Below are 17,637 nucleotides of genomic sequence, written 5' to 3' on the forward strand. Positions count from 1 at the left end.
GGAGTATTTGGTTTTCCATTCCCGCATTAGTTTGCTAAAGATGATGGTCTCCAGCTCCATCCATGTTCCTGCAAAGGGCATGATATTGTTCTTTTTTATGGCTGCATAGTATTCCATGATGGATAAGTACCACGTTTTTTTAATCCAGTCTACCATTGATGGGCATTTATATTGATTTCATGTCTTTGTCATTGAGAATAGTGCTTCGGTGAACGTACACATGCACATGTCTCTATGATAAAATGATTTATATTCCTTTGGGCATATACTCAATAATGCGATTGCTGAATCAAATGGTAGTTCTTTCTGTCTTTAGGTCTTTGAGGAATTGTCACACTGCTTTCCACAATGTTTGAATTAATAATTTACACTCCTATCAACAGTGTATGTGTTCATTTTTCTCCACAACCTTGCCACAGTCTGTTATTTTTTGTCTTTTAAATAATAGACATTCTGACTGGTGTGAGATGGTATCTCATTGTGGTTTTAATTTCTCTAATGATCTGGACACAGGAACCGGCAAAGATTTCATGATGAAGAAATCGCCAAAAGCAATTATAACAAAAGCAAAAATTAACAAATTGGATCTAATTAAACTAAAGAGCTTCTGCACAGCAAAAAAAGCTATCAATAGCATAAACAGACAACCTACAGAATGGGAGAAATTTTTTACAAACTCTGCATCTGACAGATGTCTAATATCTAGCATCTATAAGGAGCTTAGATAAATTTATAAGAAAAACACAACCCCATTAAAAATGGGCAAAGGACACGAACAGACACTTTTCAAAAGAAGAAATACATGTGGTCAACAAGCATATGAGTTCCTTTTATTATTTACTATGAGGGAACTGTGACTTATTAGTTTTTGTGTCCCAGCACAAAGCCTGACACCCCGCAAGTGCTAACAAAATATTTGCGGATTTATTTAATGAAAGAGTTGGGCGGAGGTGGAGAATGGAGGGTGGGGAGCATCATATATAAATGCATATGCTTCAAATGTGATGATCTCTTCCTGATGTGATCAAACCAAAAATACAAAACAGAAACACGATCTGTGCCGGAGGTCCTGGCCCTTTTTGCTTCTGCCAGCGTGTGTGAGGAGATGCAGAGGCAAATTCCGTGGCAGTTAGAAAGAGAACTGGTGCCCAAGATGGAGCAGAGGGAACATTTAACCTTAACTTTCCACAGTCCTGAGGTTCCCAAAATAAAGGGGGACCGGAAATACCAAAGGGTGAGGAGGAATCTAATTGAAAGTCAGATGGGAAAAAGAGGACTTACTTAAAGGCGGGGCTAGACAGAGCATCCTAAAGACAGGAAAGATCACCCTGAAAATTTAGTGTGTTTTTTTTAGGAGTAGGGAAAGATATCCATAAATCAAACACATGGGAATGCTTGAGGTAGAGAGTAGGTGGCCCGGGGAATCAGAGGTTATCCTTTTGAGTAGGCAATATTTCCTTCATCCTTGTAGCCTACCCTCCCTGCCAACAAAGATCCAAGTGCCTTGATGTCATCCCAGAGGCGGCAGCAGCATGTGGATCAGGCACACATCTACATCCGAATGCTCTGTGGCAGCCTCTGTAGTTTTAGCCTCTTAATGCTGATCGGCATGTCCCCACTGAACTGGGTGCAGTTCCTGGTGAACAGGAATGGCCTTGAGCTCTACGCAGGACTCTGGACCTTATGCAACCATGAGCTGTGCTGGAGCCACACACCCAAGCCACCCTGTGAGTGACACCAAATTAAATGCCACAGGCCCCCCATAATTCCAGAGCTTTCTGCCCACACAAACTGGCCCTTCATCCTTCTTCCTCCAAGATCTTTTGGCCTTCACCTCTCCAAGTGCAGGATGGATCTCAACCAAGTTGTCAATGTAGCCATTTCTTTGGTATCCTCAGTGTACCCTTTTTCCCTCCTATTCCAGGTTTTTTTCAGTCCTATATAATGGGTTATACTCTCTTTACTCTATGGGAAGAACTGTTTGTTTGTTTGCTTGTTTTTAGAGACAGGGTCTTGCTCTATTGCCTAGCCAAAGTGCAGCAGCACTATCATTGCTCACTGCAGCCTCCACCTCCAGGGCTCAAGCAATCTTCCCACTCAACCTCCTGAATAGGTGGGACTACAGATGTGTGCCACCACTCCTGGCTAATTTTTTAAATTCTTTTCTAGAGACAAGGTCTCATTATGTTGTTCAGGCTGGTCTCAAAGTCCTGGCCTCAAGTGATCCTCCCAAAGTACTGGGACTATAGGTGTGAGCCACTATACCTGCCCTAGGAAAAACTCTTTTGTCATTAACAAGGTGTTACTGCTAAGCATTGTGATTGATAATATTCTAATGTGGCTTGCTGAATTAAAAGAGAAGTGATAGATCATGGCTGGAAGATAAAGCAAATATCTTGACCTCTGTTGCATTTAAGATTCAAGGTCAGCTTGTTCTTCTCCTAGCAGTGGAAGAGAACTTAAATCTATGTTAGATATGTGGTATAACAAATGCCCACTATGAAGATAATATTATTTATGTCAAATTTTATGTGAATTTAAATAAATCTGAAAGTGCAACATAAAATATTTCAAAATAAGTTTTTGGGGCTAAAAATATCATATGCATGAGTTTTCCAATCAAACCAAAAATTTAGAGGAAAGATAACATTACACTGATAGTTTTCCCATCATCCACAAGATACAAATTTACACAAAGAAATTTGTATCTTGTGGGTGATGGGAAAGAAAAGATGCTGGCTGTCCTCAGCATCTTTATGAAAATGCACTGAGTAGGCATTAGTTGGGCACAGTACTGAGCAAGGCACTAACGATAACAGTAAGAAATTACAAGGTTTCTATCTGGCGTTATGAAGACGGAAATGCTATTAAAAGAAGGAAAATATGTGTGTATTTATTTGTATTAGCATAGACTATGTCTCAAAGTGCATATATGAAACCAGGGCCTCTGGAGAGGAATATTGGGTGGATATTGTGAAAGAAAACAGGTATGAGTAAACCATCTATTCTCCTCACGTAAGCAGGAGTTCCATCTATTCTCCTCACATAAGCAGGAGGGGAGCACCTGAGCCCTACTCTGAGGTAGAGCATCATTTATTTGGCCATGGGGCATGACATTTGAAATTAAGGGGCAGTATCCTTCATGATCTTGAGAAGAAACTAAAATCAAAGGCAGGTAGACAATTCAATGGCATAAAAAGAAAAACTAGAGAATATATTTGCAACAATTATGAAAGATAAAGGTTAATGGCCTTAATATGGTAAAAGGATACACAAAGTATTAAAAAGACAAAAACTCAAATAAACGAGTTATCTTTGAACAGACATGCACAAAACAACTATTACTGTCTAATAAACATAGTAAAAGCAATTTAACCTCAATCAATCATTAAAGAACGGTAAATCAAATGAATAACAAGATGTAACTTTTCAACCACCATATTAACAGATTTTTAAACGATAATGCAACTGCTATACACTCCCATACACATTACTGTACATACCATGCAAATTGGTATAACCAAAGTAATATGATTAGGTATATCCAGAGACTTAAAAATGTTCATCTCTGGCCGGGCGCAGTGGCTCATACCTATAATCCTAGCACTTTGGGAGGCCGAGGCGGCAGATCACCTGAGGTTGGGAGTTCAAGACCAGCCTGGCCAACATGGAGAAACCCTGTCTCTAGTAAAAAATACAAAATTAGACTGGAGTGGTGGTGGATGCCTGTAATCCCAGCTATTCAGGAGGCTGAGACAGGAGAATCGCTTGAACCGGAGGCAGAGGTTGTGGTGAGCTGAGATCATGCCATTGCACTCCAGCCTGGGCAACAAGAGTGAAACTCCATCTCAAAAATAAAAATAAATATAATAAAAATAAAAAAATGTTCATCTCCTTTGAGTCAATAATTCCATTTCTGGAAATTAATTCCAAGGAAATAACTAGAAATGGATTAAAAGATTTAGGCAAAAAGACTAAGCTGCAATTATATTTATGTAACTGGGTGCCCAGGCTAGAATTTAGGCCTTAGATTATTATTTAAATCTTTAATAAATTAGGGCTGGGTGTGGTGGCTCATACCTGTAATCCTACTGTTACCAGAAAGGGGTCCTGATCCAGACCCTATAAGAAGATTCTTGGATCTTGGGCAAGAACGAATTCGAGGTAAGTCCATAGAGTAAAGTGAAAGCAAGTTTATTAAGAAAGTAAAGGAATAAAAGAATGGCTACTCCATAAGAAGAACAGCCCTGAGGGCTGCTGGTTGCCCATTTTTATGGCTATTTCTTGCATATTCACAAGGGGTGAATTGTTCATAAATTTTCTGGGGAAGGGGTGGGCAATTCCTGAACTAAGGGTTCCCCTCCTTTTTAGACCGTGTAAGATAAATTCCTGACATTGCCATGGCAAACTGTCATGGCACTGGTGGGAGTGTCTTTTAGTATGCTAATGCATTATAATTCACATATAATGAGCAGTGAGGAGGACCAGAGGTCACTTTTGTTGCCATCTTGGTTCTGGTGGGTTTTGGCTGCCTTCTTACCACAGCCTGTTTTATCTCAGCAGTCTTTTATGACCTGTATTTTGCACTGACCTCCTATCATCCCATGACAAAGAATGCCTTAACCTTCTGGGAATGCAGCCCAGTGGGTTTCAGTCCTATTTTACCCGGCTCCTATTCAAGATGGAGTTGCTCTGGTTCAAATGCCTCTGATATCAGCAATTTGGGAGGCTGAGGGAGGGGGTCACTTGAGCTCAGGAGTTTGAGATCAGCCTGAGCAACAAGGTGAAACCCTGTCTCTACAAAAAATATAAATACTAGCTGGGCATGGTAGTGGGCACCTATAATTCCAGCTCCTCAGGAGGCCGAGGTGGGAGAATTGCTTGAGCCTGGGAGGTAGAGGTTGTAGCGAGCTGAGATTGTGCCACTGTACTCCAGCCTGGGCAAAAAGAGTGAGACCCTGTCTCAAAAGAAAAAAACAAAAAACAAAACTTTAATAAATTAGAATCCTGAAATTATGTCACTTAAAGTAGTTTATTTCTTGGAGCCTTGGATTCATCTTTATGCAGATAAAGAAAATCAAGCCAGCCAGTCACTCAGATTTTCTAGAGTCACTTTGTCAGTCATCTTTGTTTATGCTTTGTTTTATCTTTACAGACTACAATTGTTTAGAGAAAGTCAACTGAGTCCTTAAGGTATAATTATAAATCAAGTATCCACCTTATTTTTCATGTTGTTATAGCTAGTTCTAATTCAAGAGTCAGTAATTAGTCTGCAATACAGATCTCATAAGGAATCCCCCAAAATGTAATCAAAATGTCCAGGTCTCATCTTCCTGTGACAACAATATAATGTTCTTATTGCCTGAATGCATTATTATTATTATTATTGTTTGTTTATTTATTAATTTTTGAGATGGAATATCATTCTGTTGCCCAGGCTGCAGTGCAGTGGCGTGATCTTGGCTCACTGCAACCTCTGCCTCCCAGGCTCAAGCAATTCTCATGACTCAGCCTCCCGAGTAGCCAGGATTATAGGTGTGCACCACTGCACCCGGCTAATTTTTGTGTTTTTAATAGAGATGGGGTTTCACCATGTTGGCTAGGCTGGTCTTGCTCTCATGACCTCAGGTGATCCGTCTGCCTCGGCCTCCCAAAGTGCTGGGATTACAGGTGTGACCACCGTGCCAGGCCTTTGAATACGTTATTATCTAATAATTATTGTCCAATTCAATGACCAAACTTTTATCTGCTGGATTGCAAGAATTTAGCTCCCCTCCCTGATAGTTTTCTCAGTCATTTTCACAAGTTTCACAGGGGCATCTCAGGTGTGTTCAAGAATGTGCATGTGTATATTCCTATTCCCTGGGCCCATTTCAGGGTGTTGTGCTTCTGTCGCTGACTTCACCTGGGTCTAGATGACTGATAGCCTCTCTGCTGTGGCTGTTGCTAATGGGATGAAGAAGGGATGGGGAGGAGAGGACACTATCCCTCACTTTTACTAGGAAGTCTCAAGTGTAGAACAGACCCGTCTGTTATTTTCCCATAGCACTGGTGAGATCAGGCTGAAATGTAAACAATATATTGCCACAGAGAGTAATTTGAACTGTTTTGCAGAGCATGGGAAAGAAAGGATAAGGCTTTTTTAGTCAAGGCACTGGGCACTCTAGAGTTAGGACCCTGGGAATACAATACACATTGGCAAGCTGTATAGGGATGCATCATTCTGGCACTCCAACTAGGTTACAGGGGAACCGAAATACCAAGCAGATTTCATAGACACCTCTTAGGGGTCCTAAGTCTCCACCAGGATCATTTCCATTCCAAACCACCCCCTTTGGGCACCTCCTCTGAGCCTAGAGAAGTCATGTGTTGGCCTTCTTTGCCTGGAATGCAGTCACAATGGCAGCAGCATGGAAGTTCATATTTGGCTAAATAAGTGAGCTGATTCCCCAGCTTCTCTCCAGCAGCACCACTTTCCCAAAGCTCCCTGTCCAAGTCTTACCTCCACAACAGTAGAAGGAGATCCAGCCCATTTATTTACAAACTGCCAAGAGGTGAATGTTCTCATTTCACTGAGATCTGAGGGGATGCCACAAAACACTACTGTTTTCTGGTTGGGTGGTGCCCCCTCCAATCTTGGTAGCTTTCACATCCTACCCAATGGTACTCTGAAGTGTGGCATCCCTGACTGATGCTGGACTGATCCTGAGAACATCTACAAAAATCTTACCAAGTTTTTCAGATTATTTATACTTCCTTCCCAAATTGAAAGTGATATATCCTGGCCGGGTATGGTGGCTCATGCCTGTAATCCAAGCACTTTGGAGGCCAACGCAGGTGGATCACCTGAGGTCGGGAGTTCAAGACCAGCCTGACTAACATGGTGAAACCCCATCTTTTAAAAAAAAAGAAAGAAAGAAAGTGATATCCTTTCTCTTCCCAAGATATTAGCTTCAGTAAGCTGGGAGGGGTGCCTTGGTATTCTTGTAACTTAAGTCCACATTAAAGTATATCACTAAGGAAATCTTCAGAAATGTTTGGATATAGTTGACCCACACAGGTAACACATGGGTGTTCATTTTATCTCAGGCACTCCTTTTTTCTAGACCAAGGCTTCTTACTGAAACATACAACCAGGGCCTTTTGTAACTTAGATCCTAATGGAGACCTGTGGGGATCGCTCCCGTGTGAGGCCCCTAGGAAATGGGCTTCGCCATACGGTGAGCTTGAGCCCAGACACAGATCCCCGGTTGGGGGAGTCGAGCTGAGGGAAAGCAGGAACCGAGAGAGGGACTATGCTATTCAAAATAATTAACAGACATTACTTTATGGATATGAGGACTTGGGAAGCATTGTGTCCACTTTCGGCTCCTTATGGTTTATTGTCTCATTGTGTTCATTTTGGACCCTTGTTACATTCGTTGTAAAATATTAACTTAAGTATATACTGGGCGTAACTTACCTTGACTTATTGGACATAACCTACTTACTGGGCATAACTTAGTAGGCGTAACTTGCTTACTGTAACTTAAGTATGTTGATCTGGCATAAACAACATTAACTTCAGAAAAGTATATAATGGAACATATTGCAAAAATAAAATTGCTGCATGAGCATAGCGCATGTAGCCCTCCAGACCTCGCTCTTTTTCTTTCTCCTTTTTTTCCGGTGCACGTTCTCTTCTGCGTTTGGGACCCTCTTGCTGGACGAGATTCCCGGGCTTGCGTTCAGTTCACAACAAAATCCTGAGATTTTTTGAAACTTTGATGAGTAAGCTGCTGTAAAAACTGTTGTTTAAAAGCTGAAATCAGTTTTGCTGTTACGGGAGATGGAAGCTTGAAATCAGCTTTGGACATTTATTTATTTATAGTAATATTAATTTAAAAAACTATAAAGTTAGCCAAATGCAGATGTCTTAGACTCTGAATCTAAGTGTTCAGTTTGTTTATATAATTTGTTGTACATGATTATTCCTAATAGACTTGGTTACTTCGGGAAAGTTAGTCTTTTCTATGTTGCAAATCTTTAATTGTTCCTGTGGAGTTGTGAGGATCTTGTTTATGTAGTTTTCAGAAGATGAGACGGTAACACAGAGAGAATTGTAAGAAATATATAAAGTTGCAGTCTTCCCCTCATGGTAGAAGAGGGACTGGACTTTTATACATTAGACTGGAGTTGGACAGGAAATATTCTTGACAGTGCTTCTTGGTGTTTTGAATATTAGAATAATTTGAATTAGCATAAGCTAAAGAGTGAACTTATTTATAAAGATTCAGAAGAATCGATCAGGTGTGGTGGCTCAAACCTGTGATCCCACCACTTTGGCAGGCTGAGGTGGACAGATTGCTTGAGCTCAGGAGTTCGAGACCAGCCTGGGCAATGTGGTGAAATCCCATCTCCACCAAAAATACAAAAAATTAGCAAGGTGTGGTGGTGCGCACTGCACCTGTGGTTCCAGATACTCAGGAGGCTGAACTGGGAGGATCACTTGAGCCTGGGAGACAGAGGCTGCAGTGAGCAGAGATCATGCTACTGCACTCCAGCCTGGGTTACAGAGTGAGACCCCATCTCAAATAAAAAGATAAAGAGAAAAAAAAAAGATTCAGAAGAATCACAGAGACTCCTAAGGCAGGAAGTTCACTGGACCGTAGAGGATTCCAGAGGAGGCTGGGATCTCAGATAAAGAAAATCAAGCCCCAGTCACTCAGATTTTCTACGGTCACTTTGTCACTCATCTTTGTTTATACTTTGTTTTATCTCTACAGCTCAGTTTTTCCTGTTTATTAGTGTGTAAATGCCTAAAAGGTGATACCCCCGTCAAACTTTACATCTTCTCAGTTCAAGTAAGCAAAAGAGGAAATCCAAATTTCCAAGTGTAAGAATAAAATTGTTCTAGCATAGGTCAGGTTCCTATCCTTAGTCCAGTTTGCTATAGTCAGAGGGCCCAGGACTAGAGACAAAGGCTGCTGGAGCCCACGGAAGACTGTGGACTAAATACCACAAAGGATACCCATTACCCTGGGCTTCATACAGCTCAATCTGGGATTATGTTATGGCTGGCTACATATACTGCTAATTCTGAATAATCCAGTGTTCAGAAAATGTGCAGGTTGTGAATTACTATGTTTTAATGTGGCTCACTTGTTGGGGCCACAGAGGAACTTAACCTCTGTGGGTAGGGGTGTGGTTTCTCTTAATGGAAATTCCTGTAATTCGTTGTATTACTAAATGGCAGGTTCTAGAGAAAAAAATGAAACAACAAGGCAGGTATTAGACCAGTTAAACTTGATGCATAATTTCTGCTCTCTGGGTTACTCAGAAGCTGGGTTTGGATTCTTAGGCATATAAGTGGTTAAAGAACTTTCAATGTTGGGGGTGACTGGTCCCTGCTACACTGGGACAGAAAAAGAAGCTAGACAAGGAGGCACCTTATAAAGGATACTGAAGATATTCCTGGATCTCTGGTAGCTCAGAAAAGCTACAACTACTTGTAATTGTAAGTTACCTTCTAAATCTTCAGTAAAATATTGCTGGGGAAGTCAAAGGAAGAAACTGATTCATCGTAGGGATGTGGTAGCAAAAAGTAAGTTTGAGCATGTCCCTCCTGCTCTCTTACCAACATCCAGTCCACAGTGGGAAAGCCAAGGAGAAGACACCTAGATCCAAGAGGTGGAGGAAGGAGAGGTGTGGTACTTGGATAAGGGCATCAGAGCAACTTGAAAGAATATGAGATAAGACTTTGAGGGGACTCTCAGAATAAAAAAAAGGGAGACATTTTGTGGTAAGTTCCTGCAGTTTGGTAAATTGGGGCTTGAAGTCATTATAATATGGGAATTAAAGTAAATGTGGCTGGGTGCAGTGGCTCATGCCTGTAATCTCAGCACTTTGAGAGGCCAAGGCAGGCGGATCACCTGAGGTCAGGTCACTGACCAGCCTGGCTAACATGGTGAAACCCCACCTTTACTAAAAAAATACAAAAATTAGCCAGGCGTGGTGGCATGTGCCTGTAATCCCAACTACTCAGGAGGCTGAGGCAGGAGAATCACTTGAATCCAGGAGGTGGAGGCTGCAGTGAACCTAGATTGTGGCGTTGCACTCCAGCCTGGGTGACAGAGTGAGATTCCCTCTCAAACAAATAATAACAATAAAATAAATAAAGTGGCCAGGCGTGGTGGCTCACACCTGTAATCCAAGCACTTTGGAGGCCAAGGCGGGCAGATCACCTGAGGTCGGGAGTTCAAGACCAGCCTGACCAACATGGTGAAACCCTGTCTTTATAAAAAACAAACAAAAAATAAATAAATTAAATAAATAAAGTAAATGTGACTTCATTTTGTAGCCATAGGCTGACAAGGCCTGTACATGCCAGATACAGCTGAAAGTGAAAGACAAATGGAACTAGCAATGGGTAAATCATTAAGCAAAATATATTAATAGGATAGAATATTTTGTAGCCGTTGAAAATAATATTTACAACAGATATCTGGGGAAATCAAATCACATATTCTTAAGAAAAAACCCACATGACATCTAGTATCATATCTCCTATGTACAGAGGGTAGAAAAATAAAATATTAACAATGGTTTCTGTCGGGGGGCGGCTAAAAAAATGGTTTCCTCTAAGTAGTGGGATTGTGGCTGATTTTCTTCCTGCTTCTTTGTTCTTTTGTAGTCTTTTCAATACTTATGTTGAATGTGTATTACTTTTAGAATTAGAAACAAGAAAAAGGTTTAATCTGTTTTGTCATTGGTCACACCTCTTATAAGCTAGTTTATACCTAAATCAATGCACACAGGAGTATTTGAATGTTATCTTCATTTTAACAATCATAGTAAAGAAATTCCAAGCAAAAAGGATGCCATGTAGCAAGCTCTGCTCCATCCTCCTTTGTCCCTATATTCTTCTCTAACAGTCCATCTGGCTTTCTTAAGGGAAGGTCCCTCCCTGGACTAACCACACTCTTCCTTTTCTCTTCTTCCTGCAGATTATCTCCAATATTCCAGGGCCTTCTTTCTCATCTCTATCTTCACCATACTCATTGGCCTTGGCTGGCTCTTCAGCTCTGGCCTCCCCAGTAGAAGAAGCATGACCACCAACTTGGATTTGAAGGTATCCATGCTCAGCTTCATCTCAGGTACAGACCGATACTGGCAGGGAATACCATGGTAAAACAGTCAAGGTAACAAAGTTTCTCCATGGAACTCTCATACTTTTTCTTATCTCTTTGCTCTTCTTCAGTATCACGCCAACTTGCCAGCTACCTGCCTTACCTAATTATATAGAGCACATCTTAGCTGACTTTACCAGGGTATAAATCCCATTCTCTCATCTTGGTCAATCCCCAAGTTTTTATGTTTTCTATCCTTGCCATACATCTGGCCTCTGGAGGCCAAAGAGCTAGGGGGTGGCAGGGAAGGCAGACTGAAGATGCTGATGGATTATGACATCTTTCCTTCTGATCCCAGCTACCTGCTTGCTCCTCTGTCTCAACCTGTTTGTGGCACAGGTTCACTGGCATACTAGGGATGACATGGAGTCAGATCTCCTATGGACCTATTATCTTAACTGGTTCAGTGACTTCTTTTACACATTTGCTGGTGAGTCACTCCCCTGCTCTATGCTAGAAGGATAGATAGGGAAATCACTTCTGGAAAGGGAGGTGTAATCTAGGAGAAATAGAAGCACTGACTGTTCCTTTTCAGAACACTGATACTTGGAGGGTCAGTATAGTGTAATGAAGGAAGGGTGGATTTCGGAGTGTGAAAACCTAGCATTAGTAACTTGTTATATCACAAAGTGAGGCATGGACAACTTGAGCAACTTGGCCAAGACCACACAGAAAATAGTGGAACAGAGATCTGAATCCAGGAGGTTCAAGCTTTGTCCTAACCAGTCTGAGAAATACTATAATGCAATTGGAGCACAGGAGGGTAAAGTAACTCTGCTGGCGGGGAGAAGGGTTCACTGAAAAGATGCCTCTTAAGCTGGTTATTAAAGGATGGGTAAGAATTTTAAAAGCCAAAAGACCATTGCCTATTGAATCTCACCTCAAATTATTCTCTTCCCCCAGGGATCGTCTTTCTTCTCAACTACTTTACTTCCAGATCTCCTACCCATGATGAAAGTATTACTGTGATTCCAACAGTGAGACCAAGGCTGGGGTATGGTCCAGTGACTACAGTATCACCTGCTAAAAATGAAGGGCCAAGGTCTAAGATGAAATCTCTAAATGTGAGACAGAAAAATTTACCAAAGGCAGGACTGTGATGGTGATAGGAAAACCTAACTATTGCTTGTCTTAAAAGTAGGGGAGAAGCTAAGTTGGGAATGACTGCATAAAATCTTGGAAACCCTCCTAATATCATGTCCATATTTCAGGAGAAGATAGCATTAAAGCTAATGAAATGTCTTTTGTGTGCATTGGGTCAAAAATATGTATGATAGTCATAAAGTGAGTAATAACTCACTTAAGAAAAACATTTCTAAAAAAAAAAAAGACGTTGTTTAGAGTCATGAATGAAAGAAACTGGTGAAAGATGCAGTGTGTAGAGCAGTGATCTCTTTGGGTATCAGGGAACTCATGGACCAGAATGGCCCATGGAGAAGCACGTTAATTACTTCTGTTTGGAATTTTCTTTATTATGTGTGGCTTTGGGTATACTCAGGATGGAAAGCTCTTGGACAAATACTGTTGAATCTGAACTTGACAGCATACCAGAAATAGAATAAATATCAATGGATATAAGACCTGCTCCTCAAAGGAACTGAGAGGTGCTGGGTAGATTATAGGGAATCCATGAGGTCTTACTTCCTGTGAGGATTGGTAATTTGAAAGCTTTACGTAAAACCTATTAGCTAAAACCACTACTTTTCCCTAGGCAGGGAGCTACCTTAACCAGGCATCCACAAACTCCCTGAAATTCTATACAAAACTTATATATGTATTCTTCTGTGAAGAGAGCCAGAGATTCCGTCAGATTCTCCCCTGCCCCAAGAAGATAGGCTCATGTAAGTTCCATCAAATTGTTGACAGGCCTGTGGCCCCTTTCATTCCTTAAGCATCAACTACGTTTTACTGAGCCAAATGGGACTAAAGGGCTTCCTTCAGCAGATATCTAGTAGATAGATCAATAGATAGATGACAGATTAATAGATGATAGATAGATAGATCTATATATCTATATCTATAATCCATCTACGTCTATATCTATATAAGCTGAAAGATTTTCCATATTTTATATATCCTGTAAAATTAAGTACAGGGGAGGAAGTGGTATTTTCAGGCAATCATACAGGTCTTTTGATGACTAAAGATCCCTTTCACACTCAGACTAGATTTCATGCATAAGGTCCCTGATACTCATTTTGTCTTTCATACCCTTAGTTGCTGCCACTACTACTCTATTGATTGAGATCTATTCTTCTCTCCAAAGCTGGCGATGGAGTGGACAACAGTATTCAGCTTCCCCTCTTGCTGGATGTAAAGATAAGACTTTGGGTCATTTTGGTTTAATTTAGGGATTCACTAGTAATCTTTGCAGAAAACAAAAATAATAGACATTGAGCAATTATATAGTTCTTATAATCCTGGTCCTGATCAATAATTCCCAAACATTTCCAAATAGTGACTGGAAGCTCTTTAGGTTAATACTTAGGCTTTTATTCCTGTGGGTAGGAGCTTACATACAGTTACTGCTACATGCTACTGGAGAATTAGCTTTTAAGCAGAGACAATCTTTCATTGCTCCTGTAGAAACTGGATGCCTTCCGTTTTCTTTTTTCTCCCTTTCTTTGTGTGTATGCACCCACACACAGATACACAGACATATATACACACACCTCATTTGATCCTGCCTTAGAAAACCCTTTTCTTCATGCCCCTCTTCCAACCAGGTGAATTTTGTCATGGCAGAATTACTTCTGCCTCCTTACTTCAAGTGGTCTCAGTTCAGACGCTCTTCAGGCTGTTCCTGGGCCTTTGTCTGGTTGTAAGAACAGACATGGAGTCAAAGCCAATTCCCCTTCCTCACATTACCACTCACACACAAACCCTAACCTATACATTAACTGGTTGCTTCCTGGGTTCACAATCTTTTTTTTTTTTTGAAACGGAGTTTCGCTCTTGTTACCCAGGCTGGAGTGCAATGGTGCGATCTCGGCTTACTGCAACCTCCGCCTCCTGGGTTCAGGCAATTCTCCTGCCTCAGCCTCCTGAGTAGCTGGGATTACAGGCACGCACCACCATGCCCAGCTAATTTTTTGTATTTTTAGTAGAGACGGAGTTTCACCATGTTGACCAGGATGGTCTCGATCTCTTGACCTCGTGATCCACCCGCCTTGGCCTCCCAAAGTGCTGGGATTACAGGCTTGAGCCACGGCGCCCGGCCCTCTTTTTCTTTTTTTTTTTTTTTGAGACAGAGTCTTGCACTGTCGCCTAGGCTGTAGTGCAGTGGCATGATCTCAGCTCACTTGGCTTGACTACAGGTGTGTGCCACCGCGCCCAGCTAATTTTTTTGTATTTTTAGTAGAGACGGGGTTTCACCATGTTGGCCTGGATGGTCTCGATCTCCTGACCTCGTGATTTGTCTGTCTTGGCCTCCCAAAGTGCTGGGATTACAGGCAAAAGCCACCACACCTGGCCCTGTATGTTCTTTACACTGTCCTTTGACATAACTGGAGGTAGGTTGAGGAACTATCAGACTGTTTCTCTTGGAAGTTTATCATCTCCCTTAGATGTTGTGATTAAGAACCACTACAGTTTTGAGCAAGTAGTAGGTTCTGCCTCTTTAGTTGGGTGTCCAATGTCCAGAAGTCATTCCTACTTTTCATACTTTTATCTCCATCTCAGGATGTTAAGTCAAACATAAGGTGGAAAAGCGGAGAGGGGAAGTGAGGAAAGTGAAAAAGGGAAATAAGGCAACCAATAAAGGATGCGTTATCAAGCTTCCTGCCACTATGGTCAATAAGAGCTTAATCCTGCAGAGATAATGGGAGCAACATAAAATCCATGCTTCACAGACCTCCCACACACAGGGCCAGGGATCTGCTTGAGGGCTACTCAGAGCCAGATATTAATTCCCTAGAACATCTGGGCCAGCTTAGGGAGAGAATCCTTTCCTGGCTCCAGCGAAAGTCTTTAGGAAAACAGATGCAGATGTTGGCTACTGGAAGTTTGCCAGAAAACATGAAAGCGTTAAGGCCCACAGGATTTAGGTAGAGAAAGCATCTACTCCTAGGTCTAAGAAGGTCTATAGGACACCCACTGGCGAGCAAAGGACCCAACTAGCACTAGGGCCCAGAAAGGCAACTCAAATTAAAGATGCTACACAGTGCTCTTGACAAATAGAAATCATCTACCTTAGTTGGAACTAGAATGCTACTACTTAGGACATTGACATTCCATCTGTAACTACTTTATTACATAAAGATTCATCCTGTTTTCTACCACATTATACAATACCTGGACCCAAATACTCCTTTTTCTCATATTGTGTTCAGTCCTGTCAATCTGAAATGAAGAACAAGAGTGTGAAATGGGAGAAAGTATTGATCCTGGCTGGGTATGGTGGCTCACACCTGTAATCCCAGCACTTTCCGAGGCTGAGGCGGGTGGATCACTTGAGGCCAGGAGTTCAAGACCAGCCTGGCCAGTATGGTGAAGTGCCATTTCTACTAAAAATACAAAATTAGCCAAGTGTAGTGGTGCATGCCTATAATCCCAGCTACTCAGAAGGCTGAGGTGGTAGAATTGCTTGAACAGGGAGGGGGAGGCTGCAGTGAGCCAAGACTGCACCATTGCATTCTAGCCTGGGTGACAGAGGGAGACTGTCTCAAAAAAAAAAAAAAAAAAAAAAGAAAGAAAGAAAGAAAGAAAAGAAAGTATTGATGCCATTTGGAGCATTAAGTTCAGCTTCCATCAATGATATACTGGGAAAGAGATGAGCCAGAGAAATGAGAAACCGCCTCCTACCTGAATAACCACTAAGAAAATCCTACTAGGCAAGTCTAGGAAAACTTTGCTACTTCATACAAGGAGGTGGGAGTTAGTCTCATTCTTGGATCACTGATACTGATCTACCAGTCTATATATGATGTCCACATCATGTTTACCACTCAGAAATACTGAATAATTGAATGAAGCTAAATAAGTGACCAAAACCTAGATCTTGCAGGACTTTACCAATTTATTCCAACAGGTTAGGATTTTGCTTTCTATCAGTGGGGAGTAATGAGAGTATTTTAAGCAAGAGAGACAATCGGATTTGCTTTTTAGAGGCCTTAATCTTGGTAACTTGGTGAAGAATAAACTGAAGGAGAGCAAGCTTGGTAACAGAAAGACCAGGTAAAAAGGTGCTACAGAAATCCAGGACAGACACAGCAAAGAGATGGTTTAAGGAAGTGGAAACAGACATACAGGGTGGGTTTGAAAACTTTAAAAAGTTAGAACTGGCAAGACACGTTGTGATTGAGTGGTGGGAATTAAGAAAAGGAGTGGGTGCAGGATAAAGAGAAAGAAGATTATTGCATTTCTTAAAGACATCTTGGGTATGATGTGTCAGTAAGAAATCTGGCTTCAGTAGGCAGTTTGCTAAGGGCATCTGGAACTCAGCAGAGATCTGGGTGAGAGAGAGATCTGACCAGATCTAGCAAATGAGACATTGTACCAATGTGGTGTGTTCTGACTCCTGCTGGTGCTGTCCCCTGGGGTGGGGGAGGGATAGAAAGGGGAGTTAGGGCAGAGCAGATTAGGTTCTATGACAGAAGAGCCGTGGGCCAGAAGCAAGGATGCAAAGCAGAGAAGAAAATGCCATGATATTCCACAGTTCTTACAATGCCAGCACAATAAATGAACCAATATACAGGGCAAGGAAGCCTGTGGGGTCTGAGTAGTGTGGGGTCCTTTTGGAGAAAGCAGCTTAAATGTCAAGGTGGAAGAGGCAAAGACTACTCCTATTTATTATTATTATTTTAGTTTGAGGAGGATGGGTGAAAAAGAAATATCAAAAAAAAAAAGAGTTAATATTAAAAAAATAGAAACCTATGGGAGGCTCTGGTGCACAGGAGAAAAAGACCCTGAAGTGTGAAGAGAGAACAGAGTTCCCTCCCTCGTAGGATCCAGGACTTATCTTTCTGTTAGTGGAGATGGAGATGCTTGAGATGAGATTCCTCTCATAATGTCTTCCTCCCTTCTCCACCATAGTCAATTTTTCCCTACCACATGGCCCAGTTCTACGGTATGGCACCCCACTAGCAAGAGCACCTGGAGCTCCTAGAGAAGGCCCGAAGCTACACTCGCATGTTCTGTGCCAGCCTCTCAGGTTTCATCTTTGTCCTGCTGCTCTGCTTGTCCTCCTTGCACTGGGTGGAGCTTCTGGTGTTTGAAGACAGGAAGAAGCTCTTGGTGGGGCCCTAGACCATGTGCCACCATCATCGTTGCTGGAACCACACACCAAAGGCGCCCTGTGAGTGCCTTCCAAGTCCTCAAGCCCTTCCTTTGGAAAATCCACAGCTTACCTCTCCTCCTTTCTCCTTCCCACAACCCTGCCCATTCTTTTCTCCCCTGATTCACAAGCATAAAAGTACAGCCCCAACCCCCAGCAGGGTAAATTTGCCCCCAAGTTTGTCTTGAGTAGACT

General features: G+C 41.8%; 1 protein-coding gene across 4 annotated transcripts in view; it reads left to right on the forward strand.

Moving 5' to 3' along the window:
- Nucleotides 1-12,410, forward strand: part of TMEM202 (transmembrane protein 202) — a 28,746-nt gene extending 16,336 nt beyond the window's left edge. The window contains exons 1-5 of one of the 4 annotated variants that reach the window (XM_002753310.6): nt 1,132-1,234; nt 1,472-1,727; nt 10,986-11,135; nt 11,467-11,598; nt 12,072-12,410. In XM_002753310.6, coding sequence (XP_002753356.5) covers nt 1,154-1,234; nt 1,472-1,727; nt 10,986-11,135; nt 11,467-11,598; nt 12,072-12,268 — 816 coding nt within the window. In that variant the 5' untranslated portion in view covers nt 1,132-1,153 and the 3' untranslated portion in view covers nt 12,269-12,410. Of the gene's footprint in view, nt 1-1,131; nt 1,235-1,471; nt 1,728-10,985; nt 11,136-11,466; nt 11,600-12,071 lie in introns of those variants that run through there. The other 3 variants (XM_078333577.1, XM_078333576.1, XR_013520802.1) reach the window with 3 other exon arrangements.
- The last annotated feature ends 5,227 nt before the right edge of the window (nt 12,411-17,637 follow it).

The sequence above is a fragment of the Callithrix jacchus genome, chromosome 8 (genome assembly GCF_049354715.1).
Source record: "Callithrix jacchus isolate 240 chromosome 8, calJac240_pri, whole genome shotgun sequence".
NCBI classification, from domain to species: Eukaryota; Metazoa; Chordata; class Mammalia; order Primates; family Cebidae; genus Callithrix; species Callithrix jacchus.